The sequence below is a fragment of the Leptopilina boulardi genome, unplaced genomic scaffold (genome assembly GCF_019393585.1).
Source record: "Leptopilina boulardi isolate dan_hultmark-lab unplaced genomic scaffold, ZJU_Lbou_2.1 LbouV2_248, whole genome shotgun sequence".
Lineage (NCBI taxonomy): Eukaryota > Metazoa > Arthropoda > Insecta > Hymenoptera > Figitidae > Leptopilina > Leptopilina boulardi.
Window position 1 is genome coordinate 672,555 of NW_026137805.1, and position 13,080 is coordinate 685,634.

Sequence of the window (13,080 nt, forward strand, 5' to 3'; positions counted from 1 at the left end):
ATTAAAAATTAAAATAAAAAAAAATGCAATTTTATAATTAATGAAAATTTTGAAATTATTAATTTATAATTTCATCCAATTATCTCTTTATATATTAAATTTAGGTAAATTTTACAATATAAAGAAATAATAATTAGCCTTTCATTACATTCTACATGCGCTCATTATTTTAGACATTTTTTTCGCTGACATGTAATTAAAAAGAATTTAATTTTTTGAAAAAAAAATGTACCTCTTTATTGAAAATTAAATTTCCCAACTGTCAGTTAATTACCATCAAATTTTTTTTTAATTTAACTTCCTTCATGTAAATTATATAATCAATCGCGAGTTATTAACGAAAAAAAAACTAATATCAGAGATGTTAAATTAAAAATTTAAAAAAAAATTAACGTTGAAAGCACAAAAAAAAAGTTCTATACCTTTTTATTGGGGAAAAAAGCAATAATTAAATTTCAGGACAATTTTTCGCATATTTAAAATTCTTTAATTTTAATAAAAATAAATTGTACAAAAAAATATTGTTTTCCATTTCAAAGACGGTATTAAAAGAAACCCTGTGGTTCCTGTGGTCTTTTCTTTCACTTCAAATGCATTTCATTTCATTTCATTTTTTTTTTCTTTTTTTTTTTCAATATAAAAACTGAGGGAGAAAGGAGAAGCAAATTTCCATCTGATTTTACAGGCGCATGCAGTAGAACAAGTCGATTATGGTCAGACGTAAAAGCATCACGTAACACGAAGCTCTTTTTCTGTATATCCAATGGTTATATTCCCAATAAAAGAAGAACCCGGGGAAATAGTCCAAAGAATTTGAATCAGTCCTTTTATTACATAGACATAGCGAGATAAAAATATCCCATTTTCGCAAATAAAATGCAAAAAGAAAAGAAAAAAAAAAAAAAAAAATTGAAAGAAAACTAACCGAGAAAGATGAAAACGAAAAAAAAATATAGTATAGTCACGAAAGGAATGAACTAACAAAATGAATGAAGTATGAATTCTTATTAGAGAGATAATGCAATTCAATTGCATTTCAAAAGAAGATGGGGGATAAAGAAAAAAAAAAAATTTTGATCAATTGTATGACGAGTCAATTTAAATAATACAATTGGTAAATTGAACGATCCTCATCTTTCAATATCAATTTTTTTTTGTCATTCATACAAATATTATTTCCGAGTAATGAAAAATTTTATATTTTTGTAAAAAAAAAATTAAATATTGAAAATTTTATAAAATTATATTTATTTTTTTACATTTTATTTTATTAAAAATAATTTAATACATTTTTTTTTGATTGGAAAAATTAAAAAAGAAAAAAAATTATATAATATAAAATATGTGAGTATAAAAAGAAATTAAAAAATTTTCCATTATTTGCATTTCATTCATTGTAACTGGAAATTAATTTTTTATTTCAAATTCTGATATTATTCTCTCTTTAGCTGTATGCAAAAAAGCAGCTTCAATTCTTTCTCTATAATAAAATAATAAAAATGTAAAAATAGAATAAAATTTCAGTTTTTTTGGAGTAATAAGTATCTTTTATTTATCTTATGATGGATGTAAAAAAAAAATACTATACACACAAAGAAAAAATTTATTTGATTTAAAGAAACTAATTTCTTTGTTTTCTTTCATTCAAAATAAATTTTTTTCTTTTTGAATCAAAAACAAATTTATTTGAAACAATTAAATGTTTCTTTGTATCAAAGAAAAAATTTGTGAAAGAAATTTATTTTTTTGGAATTAAAGAAATATTTTTTCTGTATCTATAAATATTTTAGATATTAATAAAAAGAAGAAAAAAAAATTCTCATTGCATATATTATTAGAATACAAAGGGTTCTCTTTTAATGCATATAAATATATAGATCCCTAATATCTAAAAGCATGAAGTCAAGATGTCAAGTAAAACATTCTTTCCTTTATCCCTTTTTGCTAGATATTATTATTCATATGGAAATTTTCGATGCACTTTCAGAAAACATAATACTTTAAGCTGAGTACCATATTTCTCCTTTACGTTTCAGAATTCCCTAATGCAAAGTATCCAAAATGACGGGAAAGGTTTTTCAAGCTTTTTTTTTCTTCATTCTTTCTTTTCTTTTTTTTTTTTTTTTTTTTTGTTATACCACGCGCGCACATCTCTCTTTTCCATCTATGGACTATCGAGTGTACTCTATTCAAGCGTAAGAGCTTTAAAGTTCAACTTCGCAGGACATAAAATATCCAGTATTCTTATAAATGTGTCAGTGAATATATGGACATTTATCAAATTCACATAAAGAATTTCTTGTTAAAAAGTAGAGTATATTTATATATGATTTTTGAGAGAAAATTTAGTTTTATATTCTTGCCAAAATTTGAAAATATTTATATTTCTATACTTTAATATTGTATTTATTATGTATTTTGTTTTTTTTTTCAATTATTCGTGAAACATAACCTCAAAATTAATTAGTCGCATAGATCAAGTGACGAACATAACCTTAAAATTCAAGGGAGAAACATAACCTCAAAATCAATTAGTCGCATAGGTCAAGTGACGAACATAACCTTAAAATTCAAGGGAGAAACCTAACCTCAAAATCAATTGTTAGTTGCGTAGGCCAAGTGGCGAACATAACCTCAAAATTTTGATGATACTTTTGTTTTTTATGTCTGAATATATATATTTTTTTTCCTTAGAACTTGAATAATATTGAGGGGATAAAAAAAGAGAGAGAAAAAAAACAGTGTGACATAGTGAACTCTTGTAAAATATAAGGGAAGGTTTTCCGCATAGTATGTTTCTCATTTGTACATTTGTCTTGTCATTCGGTAATCCCACATCAGCGTCGCTTCCTAAGGACGTCACGTCGAGTGTTTCGTGGACGGTTGGTGTAAAATGTAAATAAATGTAAATGTCCCAGAAGATGTCCTTGTATACAAGTAGAGACGAAAATACTACCTCAGAATTCCCTTGAGATCTGAGCAAACTCTCCGTGTCGCACACTATCTTACAATATATATATATATATATATATATAGTATACAGCATCTCCATTTTCAAAATTATCCTAACCTATATATTTATATATATATTTTTTTTGAAATAATCTAGACATTTGCTCTCCATATCCTTCTATCTCAAAATCTTATAAAAATTCTCAATAATTTTGAAAATTTATTTAGTTAATTTTACTTAATTGAAAAAAAATATTTTGGTAACTTTTTTGTTTTTCTAGGGATATTAATGTTGCCACTAATCTAAATTTCTATTCGTTATTTGTCAGAATTCTCGGTCAACTACCGTACCCTGCTCTAGTGAGAATTTATTGTTAGAATTAAAAGTTACTATAAAGTCACTAGAACAGGGTACGGTAGTTGACAGGGAATTCTCACATTTGTCATAATTTTCGGTCAACTACCGCACCCTGCTCTAGTGAAAATTTAGTGACGTTCTAGTTAAAATTAAAAGTTACTATAAAGTCACTAGAGCAGGGTGCGGTAGTTGACCGTGAATTATAACAAATGACAAAAGGAAAACTTGTCCAATGTGAACATTGGCATCATCTTTAAGGTGAAATCACATGAAAACATAAAGGCCAACGCACAACAGATTCGCGAAAATCACTTGCGAACGTGAAGCATGAGTTAGAAAAAGATAGAAAAGGATACAAATCTATTTGTCTTTTTCTAACTCATGCTTTACGTTCGCAAACGAGTTTCGCGAAACTATTGTGCATTGGCCTTTATATTTTCATGTGATTTCACCTTAAAGATGATGCCAATGTTCACACTGGACAAGTTTCCCTTTTGTAATTTGTTAAAATGCTCAGTCAACTACCGCACCTTGCTCTAGTGGAAATTTAGTGACTTAAAAGTTACTAAATTTTCACTAGAGCAGGGTGCGGTAGTTGACGAGAATTATAAAAAAAAATTTTGTTACTACAACTTACTACACCGAATTTAGATTATTATTAAGCAGTTAAGCACATTATTATTCATCATGAATATTAAACAAACTTTTTTGTATATCGTTCCTAATACGAATTTTCCAAATCCATTGTGCGTTGGCCTTAAAGCGTCGAATGTAACTAGACCACGAGTGCAAGAAGGACAAATATATATACCTCTATCTTTTCGCGTATTTCACATTTTTTTTTACTCTTGAGTGATACGTACAAAATAGAATAATTAAACGATACACGCTAATGTTCAGGCAAAATGAAATCGTTGCTCGTTAAACGAGAGTGGAATTAATATGATTTTAGATTTAGTCATTATATAACCGAGAATCTAGTTTTTTTTTTTATTTTACTTTTTTCCGCATGTTGAAGCTGCAAATTTAAAAATTACACATACTACGATTTATACAGTTATTAAAAAAAAATTATTCCCTCTATGTAAATGAAAATTTCATTTTACAATTTGACTATATTTATGAATTGCAAAAGAATAGAAAAATGATGAAAAAATTATTATCTTCTTTATATATACATTTGGGGTGTGGTAGCGTGGAAAAGAAGAGAGAGATGAGAAAAATCTTTATATACGAAAGATTTTTAAAATGCTCTATTTTCTTATTCGTCTTGTTTTGGATTGTCGACTATGAACCTTTTTTTTATTACTATTATTATTATTTTTATACTCGTCGACCTGCTACTCGTCGGTTTCCGCATGAATTTTTCATAATGCACACTCGAGTCACTAGAAATGAGGTTTCTGCTTTTATACCACACTGCCCCCCCCCCACCACCATCGTCAATGAGAAAAAAGAGGGGAGGAAGGGTGGGGGGGGTGATGGTTTGAGGTTGACTGTGTGTGGATTTTGGTGAAACTTCTGGTTAAAACACTTTTCCCTCCTCCTTTTTTTTATAGAAATATATATATATAAACCAACGAACATTTTAGTTACGTTACCACTGTGCGCGTAGCTTAAATTGAGAAAAATTCTGACATTTTCCTATATATACGCAATTGTAAACGAAATTGTCCATTATCATACATACTTTTTATTTGTAAATATTTTGTTTAAGAGTAAAATAAAATTTTTGTTTCTTTTTTCAAAATTTTTGAAGAAATTTTTTTTTTTAGAAGTGTAAAGTTTTGTTACGCCCCTGAATGGCGGAGCGCTGTCAACACATGATTTTGTCGATCTTATTTCTTTTTATATAGTCTATGTCCAAACAGTGATAAAAAAAGCTTGTAAATCGCAGTAAAAAAAATATTTATAATCGAAACATATCATTTCGATCTAAATAAGAAAAATGAAAATAATTATAAAATAAAATTCCATATTTAATTATTTGTAAATATTACTAAACAGTTAATTATGATTTGTTGAATATCAATTTTTTAATGTGCTGAATTAAAGATAACCTCAAAAAGGAAAAATTTTCACTTTTGTCAAAAAAAAATCTTTTTCACTGTCTATATAAATTATTTTCTAACCCATCATTTCTATTACACACTGGTTTTTTTATCGTAAGGAAGTGCATATATAAGTTATTATTTCGATATCTTTCTAATGTGTTACATGACGATAAAAAAAAAGAAACTTGTAGGATCAATTCCACTCTTTGGTTTTACGTTCTAAGCCATTTTTATAGCCACCCTGAACGTAAAATGACGATAAATAATACAGAAATAATTTTAAACTCGTATTTTGACGATACGATCATAAAATTGTTGGGGAGTAGTGAATTTCCCCTCTCCACCGCCCTTTTTCCCATATATGCACAGAAAAATGGGTCGAACTATGGGAAAAGGAAGATAAAACATTTCATTATCGTAGGTATTTATCGTCAATTTTTTTTCCGTTAAAAAAAAAAATTACTCAAGAGGAAAAAAAATGGGAAAGTTTTTTTTATAGTGAAAAATTGAAAAAAAAGAATATATCAAAACTAAATTAGAGAAGAGATTAAAAAAAAAAAAAAGTCAGCAGTAAATTAGTATAAAAGGAATAATCTCATATAGAAGATAGAAATATATATATATATAATATGCGACAAAGAAAAGTGAATAACAGTGGCAAAAAGTTGCTCCAGATTTGAAGACTCTTTTGTTGTAGGGCTTTTGAGAAGCGACCAGTGTGTCTTAAGTAGGTACGTATTTCAATGCAAGCTTAAAAGTTAAGCTCGAACTGAAATAGAGGGCTTTAAAACAAAGTCGGAATTTTATTTCCCTGAGGTTTTTTTTCTAGGGAAGTCGTCACTTGGGAATCGTTTAGGGTCAGTCTTAAGTGCACAGTAAAATGTTGAACAGATCTTTTAACTCCCAACTTTTTGCGTTTTCAAGATTAACCGAACGTTAAGAAAGAACAAAAAAGAAAAAAAAATTAAGTTTTCCGCATATTCTGACCAATTTTCGTGGACTTGAAAAATTTCTTCAAAAATAAATTAATAATTGTCTTTCATTAAAAAAAAAATTCAATTTGATTTAAAAGAATTTCAGTTTTGTTCTTTCTTTCTCTATATATATAGATGTCATCAAGTTCACACTTACCTATAACCGTTAAATTGACTTTGGAGTTGCGTGTCTGACCAATTTGAAAGTCAACACGACACCTGTAGATACCGGCATCCTCAAATCTAATGTGATCCACTCCTAATTCCGCGGGTGTTCTTTCTGGCATAAAATATGCTCTGCCAGAGAAAACTGTATCGTCTGACCATTTTTCCGCACGGACAACACCTTTTTCCCTTGCATCGATGCTGAAAATTAAGAAGAAGAAAACAAATAAATTTTTTTAAATTTCTGCGTAAATTAATATAAAATGGATAAAATAATTTTTGAAAACCTCAAAAGACAATTTTATTTCAATATTTGGTATATAGCTGAATAATAATAATAATTATATTATTATTATTATAATATAATATAAAATTAATAATATATATTATAATATAAAAAAATGGTTGAAAAAAAGTTTTATTGAAAACCTCAAAAGACAATTTTATTTCAAAATTTGGTATATAGCTGAGTAATAATAATAGTCATAATATTATTATTATTATTATTATTATATTATTATTATTATTAAAATAATATAAAAAAATGGTTTAATAAAAAACCAAAAAGTTATTTGAAAACCTCAAAAGACAACTTTACTTTAATATTTGTTAAATAGATATAAGTAATAAATTTTCCATATTGTTTTTTTTTTGGTGTGTTCTTGTTAGCTATAAATTTCTCATTTTCTCAATATTACTAAATTTATGAAAAGAAAACAACTTCTTTGGTCAGCTTTAATTTAATGTCGCACTACTTTTCTGAGCATCACAATGAATATTCAATTTTCAAACTTTTCACCCCATTAGTAAATATAATTCATTCTGTTCAAACACATTAAAAATAATACTCTCTTAATCGCCTTTCAAGTACTTAACGGAATATTATCGATTGAAAAACGTTACAGGAATTCATTTAACAGTTTAGCAAAGCAAAATCATATTGTTTTATGAAAAATAATAATTAGCTGGTATTTTTAAATCATCTAGTTTATAAAGTTTTTGCATAGAAAAAAAAACTAAATTATAATTTATTATTTGCGATAAAAAATTTTCATTTATAAAATAGATATCAATGTAAAAAAAAAAAAACGAATCCATAATAACCACTTTTCGAAGAATTGTTATCTTTTCTAAAGTTTGTTCCAATAAAGAACGCTTGTCCATATATAATATCCAAGTCGAACCTCATATTCCATATATATATATACAGTTGAGAATGATAAGAGAAACTTTCTTGTATCGACAATTGTTATTTTATCAGAAAGCAGAATATTTCTCGGAAATAAATAACATTTTCCCTCCCCCCCTCAAAACAAAAAAAAGTTTCTTTTATAATTTTTATCCAATTTTTATTATTAAAACTGTCTAATGCAGCTTTATAAATATATAAAATAAAAGTTTTTTGTGAAAATTTTAACTTTTTTTTTTGTTGTAAGGGTAACCAGGTTTGTTCAAGTCAATCAACATGTTCAACACGTTTCAAGTTTTGTTTTAAACTTTATACTGTTTTTTTCTTCAGGCGCTGTTGAAAAAGAGGGAAAAATTACATCATAACCTTTTCATTTTCTTCAACGAGAGAAAGAGAGTGTTTTAAACTTTACAAAGTTTCTCTCTCTCTCTCTTTTTCTAAATATATGTGTAGAGGAACTTGAAAATTTTAATCTAATTTTATTTCAAGCGACTTTAATATTTGAGAGTAAGACGGTTCTTTTTTTTTGTCTTTATTTTGTAACAATATTCTTGACTCTTGACTTCCGCAACTCCTAAAGCCAAGAAGGTGTCTTGCTTCGTTTTCAAGTGAGAGGGCTGGTGCTCGTTGCAAAAGGAGGTGAGTTTTAGAGTCGAAATTGGCAACACTGCAAGCATCGTCGTCGTCGTTGAGACACTCTTCTTAATTACATTCCAGTGCAAGGTACAAGGAAGATTTGTTGCTTTCAATTTTTTCCCCATCTTTCTCACTCTCCGAAAGTAGTTCATCTTCTTTTTTCCTTCTTCGTTTTTTGTACTTTCATGTCGGGCCTTTTTTTCATCACAGTTAAAACAACTATATATATATATATATATTTGTACAACTGTCGTAAATATTGTTTGTATCGCAAACATATGTTGAGAGAACAAAAGTCGTTGCAATAGCTATTTGGAATTAGTCCCTTGTATCTATCTATCTATATATATAGTAAAAGTAGCGTCACTTGCAAAAGCTGAACAGTTACTTACCACTTTGCAGGTGTATTTCGACACAAGAAAATATCCTTCGAGACTCGGGAACACTCAAGTGCAAGTTGTTGCCCGCAGGCGTTCAACTAAGTGCAGAGAACTAGTCGGAAAACTGGTAAGGAAAAGAGTGGGAGTGAGTGAGAGAGAGAGAGAGGGGTACAACTCTTAGTGGACAGACGGGCGACCTATAGTTTCTTTCTTGTGAGTCACTAGATTCCCTAGAGCATTGCAATCCGTTACCTCCAACAATCTTTTCCACCAACTCGACTCCTCTTCTTTTCTAAACTCTTCACTCTTTATACCCCACCATTCCTCTCACCACTTACGGCTCCTTCCACTTGACCCATCAAGATTACAACTTTTATTTTCTTGAGAAATTCGCGAGGATCCATCACTCGCTTTAAAAAACTTCCGCCGAGGGCAACTCTTATACTATATCTCTTTCTCACACATATATATACACTCTCGCGTCCATTTTCAAGTAATCTAAAGTGATTTCAACGACAAATGGTGAAACTCAATATATTGGATGAAGAATAATTTGTTTAATTTCATTAAATTTAAATCAATGAATTAATTTCTTTTTTTTATCAACTCGGAGTAATAAAAAATTAATTTACATTTGACGAAAATGTGCAAATATTATGTATAAAAGGGAGGGGCCTATGGAGGCGTGGCTACAAAGGGGAGGAGTTAAAAGTGGGAATAAACTGGAGGCGTGGCTTAGAAATAAGGCAAAAACTAAAAATAGGGAGTGGCCTGAAAATGGGCGAGTTATAAGTGGAAGGGGCCAATGCAATGGAGGCGTGGCTCAACAAAAAATAAAGTTGCTAGAGGTGGAGCTTAAAAAGAGGAGCAAGGTCAACAAAATGTTATGTTGGCGTGGCCTCAAAAGGGTAGAGTTAAAAAGGCGGAGCTTACAAGTGGGAGGAGCCGATGTAAAGTAGGCGTAACTTATAAATGTAAAGACCTGTTAGAAGTGGAGCTTCGAGACTGAAGTAGATTTGACTTATAAATAGGAGGAGTTAGAAATGGGTCGGGCTTAAACGTAGGAGGGGCCAATGTAGTAGAGGCGTGGCTCATAAGAAAATAAAGCTACTAGAGGTGGATCTTAGAAAAGGAAAGAAAGTGGCAGGGGCTTCTGTAATGGAGGCGTGGCTTGTTAATAGGAGGAGCTTAAAAGAGTCGTTTCTAGGAAATAGAAATAAAAGGAGGATGGCAACGAGAATATGGACATTTAATAAACAGTTAAAAAAGTAATTTTATATATAGTTGATTTTTTTTAAACTTTTGAATTAAAATTTAAATTAACTTTAAATTTTAAAAAATGTTTTATTTCATTCTAGACAATATTATTTATTAAAAATAATTTCAACTTTTAAATAGTGAAACAGTATTATAACTTTTTTTTAAATTAAAAATTTAATAATCCATTAATTAGTACCATAGACACAGAAAATTTAAAATTGTCTCACTTATACCTGACGGGTAATATGAAGTTGTGATTAAAACTTTATTAGGAATATATATATATATACATATATGTATGATATGTATATATAAAGGAATGTGGGGAAAAGTTTTAAAAGGTTAAACTGAAAACAACGTGACAGTTTAGAGAAACAGATTTAATTTATAATTTAAACTTGAGAACAAATTTAACTTCATTGAATGCAAGTGTGACTGGCTCTTTATATATATATATGTTTCACTTATTCTGACATTTTATACGCTTTTTAGATTAATTCATATTTCTAAAGAGTGCTAATAGTCCCACTTATTAAATATATACTCCACATTCACGATTTTAATTCAACAAATTTACGTAATTTTAAATTATTTAATTTAACTTTCAAATATTTTTTTTTCTAGATATTCTATAGTAGATGGGAAAAAATTCTGATTCTGTAAACATCCGTTTTAAAATCACAAAATATATATATAGAAAACAAGCAAAGAACGAAGATCGTTGAATTCAATCAGTTGCTGCTAGCTGGTGTACTTTTTTAATTTTCTAGTATATCGAAAGGACTCTCCTGGTATGTATAGCATACCAAAAGCTTTCAGTTTGAAGACTTTCTTCTGCTTACATCCTGAGAGTTTGTCTCGGTTTTTTCCTCCACTCTCTCTCTCTTTCTCTCTCTCCCTCTATATATATATATATATCCTAGTTGATTTTCACAGTACCGGGAGTTCGCTCCAGGAACAGGATTAGAAGTTTCTCGAATACGTGATGAATACGGGGAAAGTTCACGTTTACGTTCCAGTCAGCAGATATCTTTTATCCCAGTCAACTATTCACAAGATTCACCCATTTTCAGCGTCTGTAATTTTGCTCGCGTTCCTCAACCCCCTTGCTCCCTCCCTCAACCATCCCCACCAATCTTATGCCCTTCCAAAAAAAAAATACCTTGCAAAGAATCTTTTACCGTAAATTGCAAAGCTGTCAGCTTAGGGAAATAAAGTTTTTCTCCCAAGTAAGATTGATGATTCAGGAAGCATCTTTTTTTAAAGTCACGATTATTTTTTAGCTTACTGTCCTCTTAAGATTTTTTTCTAACTTTCTTAAAGTTAGAGATAATATAATTTACATATATTAAATTCTCACCTGTATATTGACACCGATGTTCCAAGATCTTCACGATACCACAGTACAAGATGTACAGCATCCCCTTCGTGATTTGTTGATATGTCGCAGGGTAGATAAGTGGTATCTCCAGCCAGAGCAACAATATGCGATGTAGGAACTGTAAACAGAAAAAATTTTTTTATTAAAAAATTATTAAGCATTAATTTTTTTTAATTATATTTTTATATTTAAATACAACGACAAAAAGTTTTAGAACGTGTGCCTTGCAAGTGGGAGGGACAAAAAGGGGCGTGGCTTAGAAATAAGAACATTAAAAGAATTTACTTTAAAAGAAATAATATAGGTGGGTCAAAAAGGGTGGGGTTTATAAGTGGGAGGGGCCAAAAGTGTTCTGTCCCAAAAATGCTATAAAAGGCGTGGTTTACAAATGGGAGGGGCCAAAGGGAGGAGTGTCTAAAAATGAGGTAAAAGGCGTTGTTTACATGTGGGAGGGGCCAAAAGAGGTGTGTCCCAAAAATGAGGTAGAAGGTTTGGTTTATAAGTGGGAGGGGACAAAAGAGGCGTGGTTTAAAAATAGAAGAAGCTTAAAGGAGGCGTGTCTCAGTAATGAAAGAAAATAAAAAACATATTATTTACATGTGGAAGAAATCAATAGAGGCGTGTCTTTTATAAAACGATTGTAATTTAAGAGGGAGAAATCATTAGAGAAAGTAATTTGCGAATACTTTGCGAGTAGGTTAATTGAGAAAATAAATTAACCCATTTTATAGCGAACCATCAGTTCAACAATAAAATACAAAATAAACTCAGTGGGCAATTTATCACCAGTTTAAAAAAAAAACTCGGAAAGTCACTGATCTAATTCCCTGTAGGACGCTACTTGTGTTTTTAAGCCTACACGACCCTTTTCATGTAATTTCCAATGGCTCAAAGTCTTAAAATAAAGCTGAAATGACTGTGCATAAAATTTTATGGGCAGTAAGTTCTCTTTAAAACAATAACCTGAACCTGCAGGTTTTTCTCACGTCTAACTTTCTTTACTTAAAACGATAGTAAAAAAAAAAGAAAGAAAAGAAATTATCTGCACAAAAAAAATTATTAGAAGTAATATTTCAAGTAATTATCAGTAAAATTAATTATTAATTTTGAGGAAAAAAGTTTTTGAATTATATTTTTTCAATGATAATTTTCTGTGATTTTATAATTTAGTGAAGTGGTTTCTATATTTACACATAACCATATATATATATGTATATATATAGACAGATTGTAGATGAACGCACGTGGCGAGATTCGGCTAAATCAACATGCTCAGCCAAATAACAGTCAAACTCGGGCTTGGAATGATGAATCGCAATTGGTTAAACAAACTGCACTTGCCATTTCTGTTTACAGCACCAGCAATCTCGCTGGCAATTTGAGTTAAAAATTTTTGTACTAACAAACAAACCTCGAAACTACTTGCCCCCTTTGCTTCAGTAATTAAGAAGAGGTACGGCTTTAATGGAGAAGAGCTTGTACTAGACCCTCTCGCGCGCAAAATAGCATTGTACTTGCAAAGCACGAGGGAATTTTGAATTAACTTGAAAGGCAAACTTTCATTCGGCGCATGAAATTTGTATATAAATATAGAAATTGAATTTTCAATTTTCCTTATACCAGAAAATTGTCACCGCAATAACTCACAATTTCTAAAAAGTTTTATTATTAGATTTAAAATATATTTATTTAAAAAAAAAAATAAATAATTTAGAATTTCTAAATTAATTG

General features: G+C 29.5%; 1 protein-coding gene across 3 annotated transcripts in view; it reads right to left on the minus strand.

The window, feature by feature from the left end:
* LOC127280497 (hemicentin-2-like) overlaps nt 1-13,080 on the minus strand; it is a 174,854-nt gene that overhangs the window by 38,007 nt on the left and 123,767 nt on the right. For all 3 annotated transcript variants that reach the window (XM_051303522.1, XM_051303521.1, XM_051303520.1), the window contains 2 exons: nt 11,329-11,467; nt 6,496-6,704 (listed from right to left, as the gene is read on the minus strand). In XM_051303522.1, the coding sequence (XP_051159479.1) occupies nt 6,496-6,625 (130 nt within the window). In that variant the 5' untranslated portion in view covers nt 6,626-6,704; nt 11,329-11,467. The remainder of the gene's footprint in view (nt 1-6,495; nt 6,705-11,328; nt 11,468-13,080) is intronic.